The 17,354-nt window shown below is 37.5% G+C and overlaps 3 protein-coding genes across 3 annotated transcripts; 1 reads left to right on the top strand and 2 right to left on the bottom strand.

Annotated features, from left to right (window-relative positions):
* Window positions 1–127: 127 nt before the first annotated feature.
* LOC121794110 lies at window positions 128–3,920 on the bottom strand. Its single transcript, XM_042192132.1, has 9 exons — window positions 3,633–3,920; window positions 2,579–2,779; window positions 2,370–2,472; window positions 1,670–1,749; window positions 1,498–1,575; window positions 1,121–1,212; window positions 726–837; window positions 527–652; window positions 128–442 (listed from the first exon to the last, which is right to left on the bottom strand). Exons 1-9 carry the CDS (start codon window positions 3,885–3,887, stop codon window positions 326–328), a joined length of 1,164 nt encoding a protein of 387 aa, XP_042048066.1. The 5' UTR covers window positions 3,888–3,920; the 3' UTR covers window positions 128–325.
* A 418-nt stretch (window positions 3,921–4,338) lies between these two features.
* On the top strand, window positions 4,339–6,125 carry LOC121793668 (beta-glucuronosyltransferase GlcAT14A-like). The gene is made up of 4 exons (XM_042191707.1): window positions 4,339–5,120; window positions 5,230–5,286; window positions 5,349–5,447; window positions 5,524–6,125. The coding sequence occupies exons 1-4, from the start codon at window positions 4,595–4,597 to the stop codon at window positions 6,048–6,050; spliced, it is 1,209 nt and encodes a 402-aa protein (XP_042047641.1). The 5' UTR covers window positions 4,339–4,594; the 3' UTR covers window positions 6,051–6,125.
* A 2,041-nt stretch (window positions 6,126–8,166) lies between these two features.
* Window positions 8,167–9,184, bottom strand: LOC121793781 (B-box zinc finger protein 32-like). The gene has a single exon (XM_042191814.1). The coding sequence runs from the start codon at window positions 9,006–9,008 to the stop codon at window positions 8,343–8,345; it is 666 nt and encodes a 221-aa protein (XP_042047748.1). The 5' UTR covers window positions 9,009–9,184; the 3' UTR covers window positions 8,167–8,342.
* Window positions 9,185–17,354: the final 8,170 nt, after the last annotated feature.

Genomic DNA, 17,354 nt, shown 5'->3' on the forward strand with positions numbered 1-17,354 from the left:
GATATGTAATTTTGTCAGTATTATGTAGGTAGATGACATGGAGATGGGCTTGTGAGAATGTCCAAACATGTTTAAATTAGTTTGCAAGTTCAAGACTCACCTGAAGAAGTTTAAATTCGACTCGTTCTTGGGAAAAAAAACTTTTCTTTGACAAAAGCAAATGCATAATAAGTTTGATTTTTTTCTTCACTCTTAACTTTTACCTCAATCAACCAGGCTGCGAAAAATAGAAGAAAAAACAGAAAAAAGGCAACAATTTTTCTATGTTTATCGATGCACAAGCAGTCGCTCTTCGAGGTGCGCTTAGATTGCGAGATAAATGCTATCATTTTTGCAGATTGTGCATTCGGACACCGTTCATCAGCCTCCAAAGTGCTGTCTTCGCCTCCTCTAGTGTCTCGACGCTCTGCCCGCCTTCGAACGAGATTCTTTGAACGTTGAACTGTAAGATTTCAAATGAAAAATGGATCAAGAAACAGAATAAGAGGGAGCAATATAATATGACAGATCAAGAACGGTCTCCCACCTGGGCACCTTGTCGGACACGAATATTGACCCCCTTACTGTCTATCGATATGAAAGCCGCATCGTCTACCTCAGCTTCTTTGGATAAAAGCTCTCTCAAGGGCTTTGAGAAGATTGCATTTAGTTCCTAAGACGAACAGAAATGTCATAAGATACGTATTATGGGGTGAAAGTGGTGTAAACATTGTTTGCAAAAATACCTTTAGATTCTGTTCACCGCCATCGACAACAATTTTATCTGGTCTAAGATCATCATATTCTTTAACATCGACCCAAGCAACAGTTCCAAAGCCTCCAATAAAATATATATCACTGCCATGTCAAACAAATTCTGTTTAATCTCTTGCCAGCTTGACAGTTATTCTCCATACAACCGCTCTACTCACAATATGGTCGCTTTTGGATGTACACGGTACAAAAACGTGAAGCATGTTAGGGCTACCAAGAGCCATCAACCTATTGGACAGCTCTATATTACTATATACAATTTTTTTTGCATATATCAACTAGTGTTCATCAATGTAGAGGTAGAGATGTCATTTCAAGTTTGATGTGGAGGTCCCAATGCACAAAGATGTAAGTGATAAGAGCTAACCTTATGTTTTGCATTCGAAAATAGTAGAAATTCCCCCACTGCTGAGAAGGTCCCTGTAGGTGTTTCTCCATGTATAGTTTGTGAGCCCATTCCTGGTAATCAAACAAGACATACCATCATTTTCAGGAATACGCAAATCTTATATCCTGAACGATAAGCCAATAATATTTTAAGACCCATCATCATATTCACCATATATGTTTGCCTCATGGGAGCCAACAAATAATGAGCCCCATTTTTTAAGATTCTTATATTTTCCTTTTAAAAAAAGTGAAGTTTGAGAGAGATACCACCATTCATGTTTCTTTTTCAATATCAATACATAAAGCAGTGTTAAGCAAGAGTAAGGATCAGGTTCAATTGGAGAATGAGTTCACCTGCTGGTCCTCTGGGAGGGGGTACACGTCGCCAAAGATTGTCACCCGTGCATTTGACAAGCCACTCCATCCAGGTGTCTGATAATGTTTTTATCTCTTCAATACCAGAGAAAAAGAGATGCAGCAAAAAAAAAGTGATGATGAAAAATTAAACGTTCTTAAGGCTGCTAACCTGCACAACTAGTGTGCATTTTGGATGGCCTAGCAAGTTCCTCGTGTGTATAGCCAATGGGGAGAACGAAAATATTGGATCTGCAGGAAAATTGTCAAAATGCTACTCAGAATACCCCAAATTCATGCCAAATTTGTCAAGTAGACAAGCAGTATATCATCACAGTTTCCAGAATTTTTGCCACTATAAAAACTCTTTCATTCGTCAGAGGATGTTGTGTCAAATTAATGAAGAATCTTAGTGATAACTAGCACTGAAGATTGATGGGCTGCTTGCTGGTAGTAAAATCAGGTCCTAGTTATCAGACAGCACGAGATCAAGCACATAAATCTTGTGAAATCACAGTAATTACTTATGAAGCAAGTGATAAAATCACTCTGAATTAGGGAGTGAAAGTCATTAGAAACATTCAACCATGTGTGTTCACCAAAGTGTTTCAAATACAGTACTTTATGAAACCTATGTAAGTACATCTACAGTGGACAACTTGATATTTAATCAGGAATTCATCTCTGGTTTTATAGCAATACAGGACGAATGAAAAATATTCCGATAGAAGTTACAAAAAGGGCATTCTTTTCTTCGAAAGATCAAACTGTCTGAAAAACATTACAATAGATAGATTTTCACTAGTGAAAATTGGAAATCACAGAATTTCAACTCCACATTCTGTCAAAGACGAGATCAAATAAAAACTTACGTCCCATAGGATCTGGCGCAAAATCTACGAGTGAGCCAAACGGATAACCTTCTCGGCGGTGGTGCATTCCAGACATCACAGTACACAGGTGGGCAAATCTAGCCTTCCCATATTTAAATCAAGCAAAGTAATACAAAGACGTGTCAAAAGCCATGCTATTTAGCTAGTTCTATCGACGCATGCTAGAAAATATGGCACTGGAATTTTACCTGTTCCATCAAATTCCTGACAGCTAAGGCTGGTCTCGGTAAGCCGTGAGCAGAGGTGGCACTTTGCAACCCTCCAGATATAGGTGTCCTGAAAAGTCCAGCTCTTGTACCTCCCCCACGAGTAGTACTATGTGATCCCATAAGAGGTGTCGTCAAATTAATATTCGGTACACTAATCTGTTGGAGATCTGATGAATTACCCTTCAGGATAAGAGAGAGGCCATCACAACATAGCCAAACAAGCCGTTTGAAATATCCGTTCACGGACTATATATAAGGAAAGATGTCTAACTCATGATGCCAAGGTAGCAAAAGCATGAGCACAGAAACAATAAACAGCCAAATTTGCATTACAGTTAAGCAGATAGCTTTGCTTTTAGTTTTTAGATTCTAGGGGTCATGAAATTGTCAGCCATGACATTAATCATTTGCGACATGAACTTAAATTTTTAGGCAATAGATTTCATGCCATTAAGGCTCAAAGACTTTCCAACAAAAACTAATTTTCATGAATATGCACAGAGACACATTAACATGCTACATATGAAGAAAACTCTAAGCTTTTTATAGTATTCATTATTATATCATATGCAATGAACTGTGGTGCAAATCTAGGATATGTAAATCAAATTCAGAAGTGAAACCAAGATTGGATTATAACCAAAGCTCTGATCTTTGTTGACTGTAAATTCAGTACATGGTGATTAGACAAGCAAAATAAAGATTTAAAAACATTCATCTATAGAAAGCAAGAATATTAAATATTCCCTCTCAATTCGATATTTGGAGACAAATTAAGGCTGAGCTCCCTAAAATATTCCTCACAACTAACGTAGCTAATTTGAAGTTGTTATTTAGAGGGTAAATCAACCAAGAGTATTAGGTCACAACGAAGAAGTTTATGAGATTTTTATTGTATCAAGCGCGTTGACGAGAGAAAAAAAACAAAGATTCTTATATAGCTTTCACAAACGCTGTAAATCAAGTTAGAAAAATGATGGAAACACCTAAACCGAGAAAATAAAGAGAGCAAACTTTTCTTTTTTATTCTTACCAGAGATAAAGAGAGAGTTTCTTCTGGTACCAAACGCACGACGCCATTTTCGCTATCCAAGCAGCTATCGTCTTCTCTGCCGTCTGCCACTTCCCGCGCGAGCGCAGAAACAAGTCGCAGCGACTGGATTTTATTGGAACTGTAAGAGTTTCTCACAAAAGCGAAATTATTCCTGCTGGTTTTAGCAGCCTGAATTCCCAATGACCTTTCTGAGAAGCTCTTAATTTGCAAAGCGGAGCTCGAGAGTGCTTCCATGGCGATACACAGAAAGAGAGATTCTGTTCTCGGGCTTTTGGAGGAGAGGTTTACTATATAATCCTAATTGGGCCCAGCCTATTAACAAATTATAGTAAATGGGCCAATGGTAATGGGTTCTAGATTTAATATGGGCCAATCTAATCCATATCGTCGACGTTGGATTTTAAGTGTCTTAGAACAAACTAAATAAATACTTAAAACCCAAATGTATAGGTGATTTTAATATTTTATGCTTTTAATCAATTCGTTACAAGCTGTCAGTCAACATATGGTTATTGTAACTGAGTAAAATTTTATATAATTACAATAACCAATCGGAAAAAACTGCCCTTGAAATTATGGCAAGTTTCAGTTTGAAGTGATGCATTTAATAATCTTTATTATAAGGGACTGTACTTGATGATTAGTCACACAATCTAAAACAGATATCCACCTGTCTACTATGATAGACTAATATCCATTATTCAAAAGAGAATGCATGGACTTTGATTATTCTTGACAACCACCACAATTTTCTTTAATTTATCTCTATTTCTTTCGCCATTGTTTGCTTACATCTCAAGATTTTTCAAACTTTGATATTGATGATTAATTTGGTAGCCTGTCATCCAGCTACACACCTAATCATAACAGATTAGATTCTTCCATTTTCTTTGAAGAAAATGGTCACAATTCATAATGATATGGAGTAGTTGAGTTTGAAGATGAAGTTATTTCCAATGATCCCATCCTCCAAATCATGGTTTCTGAGCTTTGTATTGGCTGTAATGGTGCTAGTAGTGACACTATCACACCTTTTTGATCAAACCAAGAGATCACCAAACGCAGTTAGTTATAATCCACATTTGCAGCCTAGGAAAGCTCCTTCAAAAGGTCCTAATGCACCACCAGTCTTGGCCTACTGGATCCTCGGGACGAGAGGCGAAAACGAGAGGGTGATGAGGCTGTTGAAGGCCATCTATCATCCAAGAAATCACTACCTTCTGCAGCTTGATTCATCTGCTTCTCATTATGAGAGGTTGGAGCTTTCTAGCTTGACTCAATCAGAAGTGGTGTTTGAACAATTTGGGAATGTTGATGTTGTTGGGAAGAGCTATGCTGTCAACCCAATGGCTGCATCAGGACTGGCTGCAGTGCTCCACGCGGCCGCCTTGCTCCTCAGGCTGCGCGATGATTGGGATTGGTTCGTGCCGTTGAGCACCTCAGACTACCCAATCTTGCCTCAAGATGGTAGAGTATTTTTTTATTAAGTACTCCATAATTTTGGAATAGGGCATATTACACACACTAGAAAGTAGAAACTAAGTAACTTTGCTGCAGATATTCTCTATGCTTTCAGTTTACTGCCTAAAGATGTCATTTCCATGGGATTCAGCAATGCCACTTCCTTCCAAGAGTAAGCACAACTCTCTCTCCCTCTCTTTGAATATTATTTTCTTACTTGAATGAACTCTGCAGGAGGTATAGTAGATCCAAGTCTATACCTCAAAAAGAAGGCTTCCATTTACTATGCTAAAGAAACTAGAGAAAAGCCAGATGCATTTGAGTTATTTGGAGGTTTGATTTCATTTCATTTTAAAACTTGTAAGTACTACAAAACCATCCAAAATCAACCCTCTCACTCTCATTGCAGGTTCACCATGGATGGTCCTAACAAGAGGCTTCTTGGAACATTGTGTGAATGGATTGGACAACCTTCCTAGGAAGCTACTAATGTACTTCAACAATGTTGTCTTCCCACTTGGGTCATACTTCCAAACTGTCCTATGCAACACTCCCCACTTCCAAAACACCATTTTGGTGAACAATGACTTGAGGCACACTCTCCATACTCATCCTTCAATTCTGGCCCCAGCTATCTTTGCCACACCATTCAGACAGGATGATCCCCGGATGCAACATATTGATGAGAAGCTGCTCAACCGCGGCCATGGAAGGTTCGTGCCTGGAAAATGGTGCAACCCAACAGGGCTACTGAATCAGAGTAGATTGGGTGATACAAGTGATCAAGATTTGTGGGGAGATATTGATGTTGTGCAACCAACAAATCAAGGGATTAAGCTGCAAGAATTCTTTTTGAGAGCTGTGAGAGAGAAGAATATGGCAAGTAGTCAGTGTAGAAGTTATGTTATGCATGATGCAACAGAGGTTAAAATGTAACATAGTGTTGGTTTTGAAATTGAGATTGAGAGCTAGTTCTATTTCTTAAAATAAAAGTATTAGAGCTGTTAAATATGATCCGGCCCAAATTCTAAATAAATCACTACATCACATGCTTACAAATCCAAAAACTATCGGATCGAATCAAGCTCGTCCCAAAAATTTATAGATAGACATTGGCTAGAAAAGACACATTCTCCATTTTATTCTCTCTCCATTTTTTAACTATTTTAATAGTACTATAATTTTTCTAAAACTCGTGCTTAAAAGAAGTGTCTCACATTTTATGGGATGCAGGGAGGTGGATGGCTAATATTCCTTGGAGCTAACTTATGGTAGATCACGAATCCATGAATAATTCATTTGTCACTCCTAATATCACATGAACTAGATAAAATCATCATTTTATTCAACTTTATAGCCAACCAATTTGATGCTAAAAGAGGAACAATGAGTTGTAATCCACCAAGTTGTTCACCACATGTTTCATCCATACAAAAATTTTGCAAAGCATTAAGATATTACTCCATATCAAACTAACTAAAGCATTCACATAATATCATCGAATGAAATATAAAGTGTTCGGCCAATACTCCAATTATACCAAAAATCCCAAATTAGTATATACAAGATATTTTTTTGACAAGTAGCACATGACATTTGGTGGATCACATTTAACATGTGTGGAATTCATTGGCCTAAGGCAGTTAGTTTGGTACATGTAATTATATCATTGCCACCAACAATTACCTAACTTCCCCAAAATAAGGGCACAATTTTTAGCTCACATTAAAAAATGACATAATGTGGTAAACTTATAGCCTTTTCAAGTTATTAACCACATGCTATAAAGTTGATATTCTCTCTTTGTTAGGTTCAAGTAAACATACAAGTGAAGCCCACTTATAACCACCGTTCTTGTGTTATACATATCGCTTAATATTATATATCGTTATTTTTCACGTGTCAATATAAAGAAGAGTTCTGAAACTTTATATTTTCTTATTGGTGAATGTAAAGAAGACGTCCTTATGAGGAAGCACATTAACACAGATAAAATAGAAACCTATATAGCTTAAACTAAACTTTACCAAACCAAATGTGCTATATTTTGATAATATTATTGTTAATATATAAAAAGGTAACCTGCAAAAAACAATACTCGGCCAACCCTTGCGAAAAAAAATCTAATCCTTATTAATATCCTGGCTCCACGTGTTAGGTTATAGACTATAGTTATGGTTAGCAAATAGCAACGCATTACTATTTAACTATTAAGCGGTCATAAGCAACAAATATCTAACTTATAGTATAATATGATAAGTGGGACATACACAAATTATAACACTTTTAAATTGAACTATTGAATGTGACATGTATAATTTATAACCGTGAATAACTGGAGATGGAAAAGGAGGAATATTGTAACCACAAGCTAATAAATTATAATAGTAAATTTGATTCCATTTTTGAACATTGTAGTATTAAAGTGAGTGATGACCTCTCAACTACTTATTGCATTTTCAACCAAAATTACATTGTGTGGCCAATTCTTGTGCTACTATTTTGCCCCAATTTAACAACTATCCAACACTCAACATTCCTTACTACCAAAGTTAATACACCACGCAACGTAACTTCCATATCTCTTTTTTTACTAGTGTTTTAAAATTTATTTCTTCTATAAATAAAAATCACATTAATGCATTTAAGAGTAGTAATTACCTAAATAAATTCGGTATATATTTGACCTCGATATACTTTTACTACAATTTGTTACACTCATTTTAGCAATACAATTAGTTATCCTTAATTGAATTAATTCTTAAATGCATTTGGTTGATAAAAAAATTACTCCATATGAGTATGAGATAAATTGGAAATGACTTAAAATGTCAAGAAAAAGATATAGACATTACTAATATTTTAACATTAGTATGCACGCTTCGGAAAGCATCTTAATTACTACTCCTACTAGTATCGTGTGAATTCGGATTCTAGAAATGATTTTTTACGTTGATGAATTTCATCAATCGCATAATATGGATCATACTCTTGTGTAACTGAAGTTTGTATTGTTAAAATTATGCAATATTTACTAGTAAAATGGAATGAATTTGAGTCCAGACAAATACTCGTAGTAATTAGTTGCACATCAAAATGATGGGATTCATTGGAATTAATCCTAAATAATTCAAGATTTAGTGTTGCAGAAGCAAAAACAAAAAAAAAGAAAGCTTAAATAAAGTAATATTGTAATTTCCACCGGAAATTAAAGAGAGTAAAAGGTAGCTAGCTCTCAGCCCATCCTTCTTCCAGCTGAAGCTGAGGCTGAGGCTGAGGCCGGCGCCGGTTATGAGGTCGATCCAATTTGGATACGGCGGCTAGAATAATCTTGGCCGGCACGCCTGAGATCTCCTGCAAGCGCTTCAAAATCCTCCCTGTGAGTAGCGTTTTTTGGAGGGTGAGGCGCAGCCCTAGCCACATCGACGCCGCCAAGCACACCCGCAACGGCACCCGATCGCTGCACGCTTTCAACGCTCTGCACGCCGCCCGTGCAGCCGATCTGTCCTCGATCCCTAGCTTATCGCACCAGTTGTTGAAAACGCTCTCCGCCTTCACCACTTTCCTCCTCGTTCCGGACGAGGAGGAGGAGGAGGAGGAGTATACTTTGTTTGCCGGGGAAGTGGTGGACGATAGAGATCCGAGATCGTCGTCGTCACAGGAAGGACAGAGGGAGGAATGGAGAGAGTCTGCGTCTGCGCCTACGCCTACGCCTGTGATGAAATCGCCGGTGAAGGTCCTGCAATTGGAGCAGACGGTGCGGCGGACGTGGCGCGCCACGAGGAAGTTCGCCTCATGGACTTTAACGTCGCAGTTCCTGCAGAGGAATGCGGCGTCGGAGGGGCAGAAGACAGCGGCGTTCGCATTGCAGAGCTCGCACAGGCGCAGCTTCATTTCGGTTGTTGATATTTTCAGAATTGAAATCGAATGATCTGTTGAGTAGATGAGAGAGAGAGAAGATTGTAGGAATAGGGGATTGTGTGAATAAGCGATTCCGGAATCCGAAACTCAAGTGTTTGTGGGAGAGAGATAATGGGAGAATCACGTATTCTTGAAGGGGTTAAAAACAAAGACTACCAAATACACCACATATATATAGAAATCATACGAATACGACTACGACTACGAATACAAATACGAATACGAATACGAATACGAATACGAATACGAATACGAATACGAATACGAGTATTCCAGTCCAATCACACACATTAATGGTGTGGTGTGGGTGGAATTATTTATTAGTTGAGTTAAAACTGGAAAATGAAAGAAACCAAATCCCACCACATACAAACATGTGTTCTTATTTTAATCTCTCTCTTCTCTCTTGGATCTTTCCACCACACACACAAACCCATCACACCAATACACGCATAATCTCTTCGATATTTCTTTTTCTTCATCCATCCCTGTCCACACAAACCTCGTTTCCCTCGAACACTCTTCCTAGTCATTTTCCTTTTCTTTTTCAATTCGCACTTTTTTTTATTACTATAAACTAAGAATAATTATAAATAACCTTTTCATTATCATATGACCGATTTCATTTTATTTTACGAATTATAATGTTCACCATATAGTTTTACATTGGGATTTATCTACAATCTAAAATAACATGACCATTAGAGCATCTATATCCGTGCTCCCTGCTCGTAGACAAGAGTACAACACCCACATCCGTGCTCTTCTACAAGGACAAGTTTAAGGGTCCCACCATTCTATTATTCAATTTAAATAAAAACATTTTCACATGCATATCAAATCCATAGGCGGTAGTCGGCGACCGCTTCAAGGATAAGTGTTGGGCCGCCGCCTTTGTGGCCGCTTAAGTGTTGCCCCCTCCAAGCAGTCGGACAATTCTTCCACCTCCAATGCATGCAGTCAATGCTGCCAAGCATACCGGGAAAACCATGGACTGTTTCGTGAAGACGAAGCAACCGTTGGCAATCATCGGTGGTGGGTTCCCGAAGGAATTCATCCCCGAAAGCTGAACGAACGCCCTCGCAAAAATTTTTAAAGTAAAGGATTCCAGTGGACTCACCGACATGCAAATACTCGTCGAAGAGGTCAGTCGTTTGCCCAGTAGCAAGTTGTCGGATGGCACACGTACACTTTTACAACGCCGAGAGACTTTGCCGACCGGCTGCGTCTGGACCTCTTTGGAAGTATTCAACACGGGCGGACAATGTGTTGACAATACGCATAAACAAGCGTTTTGACATGCGAAAACGGCGCCTAAAGTAATCTTCCGGAAACCGCGGCTGGTCGGAAAAATAGTCAGCAACGAGCCTTTCGTTGGCTCCCTCCCGGTCACGATGGATGTAGCGGCGAGTTGATCTAGTTGGTTGAGGAGGAGGGGCGGGGGTATTCGCTGCGACATATGCTTCATAAGCGGCACGATGTTGTTCGTAATATTCTTGTTCTTCGCGCTCCGCTTCCGCAATGAGGTGGGTGAAATCCATTTGAGGTTTTGAGTGAGAGACGAAGGTGTAGATAAGTTGTATGAAAAATATGAATGAGACATGATTTGATCTGAAAAATGGATGATGAATGTGTGTATTTATAGATGATTTTGAGGGGAAAAAATCAAAAAAATCAAAAAAATACAGAAAAAGCGGGCAAAAAAACGGCAAGCGGCGGACAGCGTCTCCGTGCCGCTGGCACGGACGGACGGACGCGTCCCTGCTCGCCGAGGTGGATGCTATTTTGGTTGAAAGCAATGTTTTAAAAACCGGACCGGACCGGCCGGTCGGACCGGTCGGACCGCGAACCGGTAGGCATTCCGGTCCGGTTTGCCTCTAAAAACCGCCTGTTAGTTGACCCGCCTCGAACCGGTAAAACCGGCCGGTCGAACCGGTTGGACCGGGAACCGGGAACCGGTTCAACTGTATTTAAATATTTTTTTAATGCTTTTCAAAATTTTATTCTAAAATTTTGGCTTTGATAGGGGTCGAACTCAAGACCTCTCGGTGAACTTACCAACAATTCTACCACTACACCACAAAGACTTCTTGGTAGTAATATGAACATAAGTTATTTTCATATGTTAAACACGAAATATTTTATCTATATAAACTAATAATTCGCGTTTAATACGTATATATGTATATTAAGAATATGTGATTAATTATATTAAAAGTTTACTACTATTTGATTATATACTAGGAGTATTTACTAAATATATGTTTTTAATTTATGTTTATTCATATATCTTTGTGTATAACATTATTTTGCCGCATTACTTTTTGAAAATAATACTATGAACTTATTTATTTTTATACATAAATATTAGTAAATTTTTTATTTACAATAACTTACTACTAGTATAATTTATATATTTAATTATATTTGTTGATAAAAAATTAATAAAATTCTATCATTAACTAAAAATATATTCTTTTTAATTTTATATTCTTTTAAGATAATTCCTTTTAATTTTATATATTCTTTTAAGAAATTGTTAATTATAATATATTTTTTATATTTTAATTATACTTTTACAATCACTAATGTTTTGTAATATATGAGTTTATAGTTATACATAGAGTTTAATACTAGTTTTTAATATTGTGTATTATAATTTATTATTGTATTTAAACTTAACGTCATTAAATATTCTAATATAATAGTACAAGACTTGTTTTCTAAAATAATACTATTAAATATATAATACTATAATATTTATTGACAAAACATTTAATTAAATTTTATTATTTACTACTAAATAAATAAATAAATATATATATATATAAACAGTATTCCGGTTCAACCAATGGTTCGACCAGTGAACCGGTTGAACCAGTGAACCAGTAATGACGCCGGTTCGCTGGCCGGTCCGGTTTTTAAAACATTGGTTGAAAGGGAATTCTGAGATTCACACACACCAACATCATTCTGATTTTTTTATAATTTGAATAGAAAATAGTGTAACGACATCGTATCTGTTATGACATAGGAGCTAATTAATTTATACAATTGTAATTTAAAATGTGTACTCCTACAATACAGCGTAAGTAATTTTTAAATGTCAACTACTTATTATATTTTGACATTTATGTTATTGAAAGTCACAAAAACATTACTTTAATAAACTAACATTCATCCTACCTAATTGGACTCAACTCCCTCATGCTTCAATTACAGATATTTTTCTCTCTTTTATTTTTATGTAAAACTATTGTGTTGAATAGGTAATGAGAAATGAAAATGGGGAAGATAAATGAAATATTGGAGAGATGGGGTAGCAAAGTGTGAATAGTGAAAGTTTGTTGAAAATATCTAGAGATTCTGCTTACAACGATGATGGAGTGGGCGACACGTGGCGCAAATAGGCCGTCTAATTTTATATGGTCTACGCAGGTTTGTTGTCCTTTTGTTTCCATCTCTACCCTCTATAGACACTCACCAACTTTAGCACTCATCTAAATCTAAAAAATATTTTATGTTGTTTGTTTCCCTTAATTAATTTTCAAGTAAAGAAAAAAGTGATTTAAGATATTACAAAACATAATTACAGTAGTTTTATTTTTGAATGAGAAACCAAAATTCAGATATTTGTGTTGCGAAAAAATGAATTGGGATTTTTTTTATTAAAAGTGTTCATTTATTTTGATTTTAAGTACTTTCACCCGATTATTTATTATATCTAATACCTGCAATTTGCCTCGATTTGATACCGTTCTTGCAGCTTGCACCGAAGCAATGCTTACTCGTGAATGTCACATTGGATAAATCGATAGAAAATACTCTTCAATTAAAAATAAATGATTCAAATCATTAAATTAAAACAAGTGCTCTATATCGATATAAGAGCATCCACAACCGTGCTCTTGCCAGCGGCACGGTTGTGGGCCCAATCCCATTTTTTCTGTCTGCTCTCTGACAAGAGCACAACACCCACAGTCGTGCTCTTCCGCAAGGACGAGCACAATTAATTTAAAATTCAATTACACAAAAACATTTCCATAATACTAAAATTCATTAAAAAACCACAATAAATATTACAAATTACAAATAAAATAAAAAAGACATAATTAAAATCCTAAAAATTAAAAATTACATAATTAAAATCCTAAAAATTAAAAATTACATAATTAAACTCCTAAAAATAAAAAATTACATGATTATTGGCTAATATTACCCGAGGAAGACTACGCATCCGGCGGGCACCAACCCCAATTGTTTTTTGAGACCCAATATCATGTCCTCGTGCGTTTGAAGTTGCGTGGGGGTCATAGTTGACCTATCGGCCATATTGAGTTGGGTCAAAAGGGCCCACAACGAGTTGTTCGGGGGTGGAGGTGGAACATAGGGTGCGGGTTCGGGGGCGGGGGCCGATGGAGTCGCGGAGCGCCGGCGATCGGCCGCCGCCTTCTTCCTTCCTTGCGGTCGGCGTTGGGAACCGCTTGGTCCGGCGTCGGGGCTACCCAAGTTGCTCCGGCTAGTTGGCTAGCCATTTCTTCGGAGCCGGAGTCGGATAGGGATACTGACCTTGACCGTTTGGAGGAGCCGCTAGAGGAGGATGTTACGCCTCCCATATACCTCAGGTGGAACCGCGTTTCCTGCCAAACGTTGAGGTACTTGAACGACTTACCGTTCAAGGATTGGTAGGTGCTCAGGGCGGCAGTGATGATGTCGACCTCGCTCCGGCCGCTCCCGGCATTCCGCGACTCCTGGAGGAAATAGCCATTGAACTTGCCAATTTCTTCGTTGGCTCGGCCGATGCAGTTGCGCACCATACTCTCGTTGCGCTCAATCGTTTCCGGCGGCTGGTTTGCATTGTACCGGCGAGAGACGCGCCACCAAAAGTGATCGCCGGATTGGTTCGTGCCAACCGCCGCATCTTCGGAGATTTCGATGTACGCCTTGAACAATTTATCCATCTCCGCCGGAGTGTACGGTGTGCGGACACCGGCGCGAGTAGGAGGAGTCGGAGTTTGGGAAGGGGCGGTCGACCTAGGCTCCGGTGTCCACCCGTATCGCCCTTCGGAGGCACCTTGGTCGTCGATTGGGTATGGCCGGTAGCCACCCGGAACGGCAGAATCTTGGGTGAGAGGAGGGGCCGAATATTTCGTTTCCGGACAAGGAAACGGTTGTCCCCCGAACCATTGGGGGTTCCAACCGTGAGAGGGCGGGTTGTCATCGCCTTGGCCGGACATTGTTAGGGTATGGGAGAATGAAGATGAAAATGGATATGGGAGAATGAAGATGAGAATGGATATTGGAGAATGAAGAAGAGAATTGTGTAATTTGATGTGAATTTTTGGGTGTGAAAGTGGGGGTATTTATAGATGAAAGTGTGTATTTTTTGGGGGAAAAAAATAAAAAAAAATAAAAAGTGTAAAAAACGGTAATAAACGGTTATAATTTTTTTGGGAAGTGAATTTTTTTTTATCGGTTTTTTTAAATAAAAACTTTTAAATAAACGGTTATAATTTTAAATAAAAATTTTTTTTTTGAAGGCAACGGCTATGCCGTTGCCCAATCCCGTGCCGCCACGTCAGCTGCTCGCTGGCGCGGCGCGAGCGCAGCGGCGGCAGTGCTTCGCCTTTCCAGCGGCGCGGACGGCGGTGGCGACCGTCGCCACCGTTACGGATGCTCTAAGGTTATTTTAAATCCATCTCTATATCAGCATAATGATAGAGAAAAGGTATAATTTGTTTTTCCCTTTGCCTCAAATTCAAACATTCCTTTTCGACGTATAGATAATTATCTCCTACACATTTAAATTTGGCCTCAATAAAAAAGAAATATGAAGCATCTGACAACACATCTTTATAGACCAAGAACTATATGAAATCACCCCTTTATTTATGGGAAAATGAATGGAACTCATGGATTTACTAATGCTTCATTTTTTATCTTATACCGAACTACTTATGACAATGTACTTCTAAAATTGCATCATAGATTTTATATGGTTGAAGAAGAATCGTGAAATTCTATGAATGTTTGGTACGGTAGATAACTCATCTAGGAATATAATTCTATGAACAAAAATGTCATCTATGAATGAAATCTCATTCCTAGATGAGTTATCTATGCTGACAATTGAAACATAAAATGAGTATAAAAATATCCCACATCGGTGTACACAAAAAGCTTAATACATTATATAAGTCTCATGAGCATCTCCTCTTATCACCAATTGGTTTTAGGATGGAACCCATGGATTTCTAAGATGGTATCAGAGCGGGTCGCCGACTGTGAGTCATATTTAACTGACTTAGGCTGAAACCGAAAAAAATGACTGACCCAGCAGTATAATTGGGCTGAAAATTTGGGCTAGTGGTCCAACCGATCGAAAAAAAGATTGGGCCGATTGTCCAATCGATAATAAAAAAGTCCAACCCCCCTCCCCTCCAAGATTCACCTTGAAGGGCCGATTGTCCAATCGATCATAAAAAAGTCCAACCCCTCCAAGATTCACCTTGAAGGGTTTGAGGGAGGGTGTTGACAATTGAAACGTAAAATGAATATAAAAATATCACACATCTTTGTACACAAAGAGCTTAATCTACTATATAAGTCTCACCTTCTATCAATCTACTCTATTAAACATGCGCCAAAGGTATTAATGTATTTTAAAATATTACTACTATGGAGTACTTTTTTTTATTTATATCTAATAATTATTGTATATTTATGGAGGATATGAATAAATTTTCAAAGAGGCTTAACCTCTTAATAAATTTAACGTTTTTCCTTTTATAAAATTTAAAATGTTTATATGGAGCACTTTTTTATTTATATCTAGATAGTTACAGTATATCACTGAAGGATATGAAAAATTATCGATGAGGCTTGAGCCCTTTGTAAACTTAATGTTTTTCCTTTGATAAAAGTCAAAATGTTACTATACGGAGTACTTTTTTTTTATCCAGAGTACAATATATCACTAGAGGATATGAATAAATTATGGAAGAGGCTTTAGCTTTTAATAAACTTAATATTTTTTTCTTTTATAAAATTTAAAATATACTATTCAAAATTTATGTAAAGTTTCTATTAATGGTAGTATGATCTAAATTAATTCAAAATACAGTTTCAACTTTGAAATAATATTAGAAAGTATAATTTCTATTCAATTTATTTCTACGTCTCTATAGTTTGTGTTATCTCAAAATATGTGTCATGACAAAATTAGTTCAAAAATTAAAAATTTAAATTTCAATGAAAAAAGGGGTTGAAAACGATGGGTTAGCAAATGCATGAAGCATCACATTCATTTTCATCGGACGAGATTAATTGCGTGAAATAATCAGCAAACTTTTATACTCTACCGGTCTCCCCCACTCCCTACACTAAAACTGTATAACGTGTCGGCTTCCCATTGGGCCATCAAGCAACCACTAGAATCTCCACACCACACCTGATTAATATGTTGATCAGCCACGTGGCGAACAAGAGCGTGGTGAATGCCACGAAGCATTCTTGTGGTCGTTGGACACAGGATTTCTGTGACTTAGTATTACTGATGTGTTGTTGTATTGTCTCTACTCTATGCCTTCCAAATTATCTTTAAAAATCCGTTTGTCGGTTCTGGAAATGATTAATTATTATACAAGACTAGTCTTGCCTCTCATTTTGCGACGTAATTATGTTATTCATCATATACTAATGGTTACAGAATACTCCACCCAGATTTAATCAGCATGTTAATTATGGTTAACCCACTGTTTATTGGTAAATATTAAATCACGACATTATATTAGTAGTATTAAGTTATTTACTGCTTTATTAAAAATACTTACTCTATTTGGATCAAAACCAGAACCAAATCCAAATTTAGTTTGGGGTTGCTTTCTTCTTTTTTTTTTTTTTGAAATTACTAGTGCATTATACTCCTAGTAACGTGATGGTGAATGAATTCATGAATGATGGTGATGAATTAATGATGGTGATGATGAGGGTGGGGTGGGGGTGGGGTGGGGTGGGGTATGGTGGTATGGTACCACTGGTTGTAGCAGAGTAGAGTAGGGGTGCTTTATTGTGCAGACAATTGGGAGCCACAAATTCTCACCATGTAACAACATTTCCATATTTAAACACCTTCCTCAACCACTCAATTACATTGCTATTTTGGAAAACAAAGCTGCCTCAAAATCTTTCTACTGATATGATTCCCCACTCTTGCTTATTTTTCAAATATCTTCTCTTTCTTACCTTCACTGTGACAATTTTTGGAGTACTTGTTTCGTAACTACTATTGATCCCCAAACAGTATGGAGTTAGGGATAG

Source organism: Salvia splendens, chromosome 3, assembly GCF_004379255.2.
Source record: "Salvia splendens isolate huo1 chromosome 3, SspV2, whole genome shotgun sequence".
NCBI classification, from domain to species: Eukaryota; Viridiplantae; Streptophyta; class Magnoliopsida; order Lamiales; family Lamiaceae; genus Salvia; species Salvia splendens.

Bases quoted from the DNA above. Each gene is read 5' to 3' on its own strand.
- LOC121793668 (XM_042191707.1), top strand. From the start codon at position 4,595: ATGAAGTTATTTCCAATGATCCCATCCTCCAAATCATGGTTTCTGAGC. The intron at 5,287-5,348 runs GTAAGCACAACT...TGAACTCTGCAG, and splicing joins AATGCCACTTCCTTCCAAGA to GAGGTATAGTAGATCCAAGT. The intron at 5,448-5,523 runs GTTTGATTTCAT...CTCTCATTGCAG, and splicing joins TGCATTTGAGTTATTTGGAG to GTTCACCATGGATGGTCCTA.
- LOC121794110 (XM_042192132.1), bottom strand. From the start codon at position 3,887: ATGGAAGCACTCTCGAGCTCCGCTTTGCAAATTAAGAGCTTCTCAGAA. The intron at 2,780-3,632 runs GTAAGAATAAAA...CTTATCCTGAAG, and splicing joins AAACTCTCTCTTTATCTCTG to GGTAATTCATCAGATCTCCA. The intron at 2,473-2,578 runs GTAAAATTCCAG...AAATATGGGAAG, and splicing joins TCAGGAATTTGATGGAACAG to GCTAGATTTGCCCACCTGTG.
- LOC121793781 (XM_042191814.1), bottom strand. From the start codon at position 9,008: ATGAAGCTGCGCCTGTGCGAGCTCTGCAATGCGAACGCCGCTGTCTTC.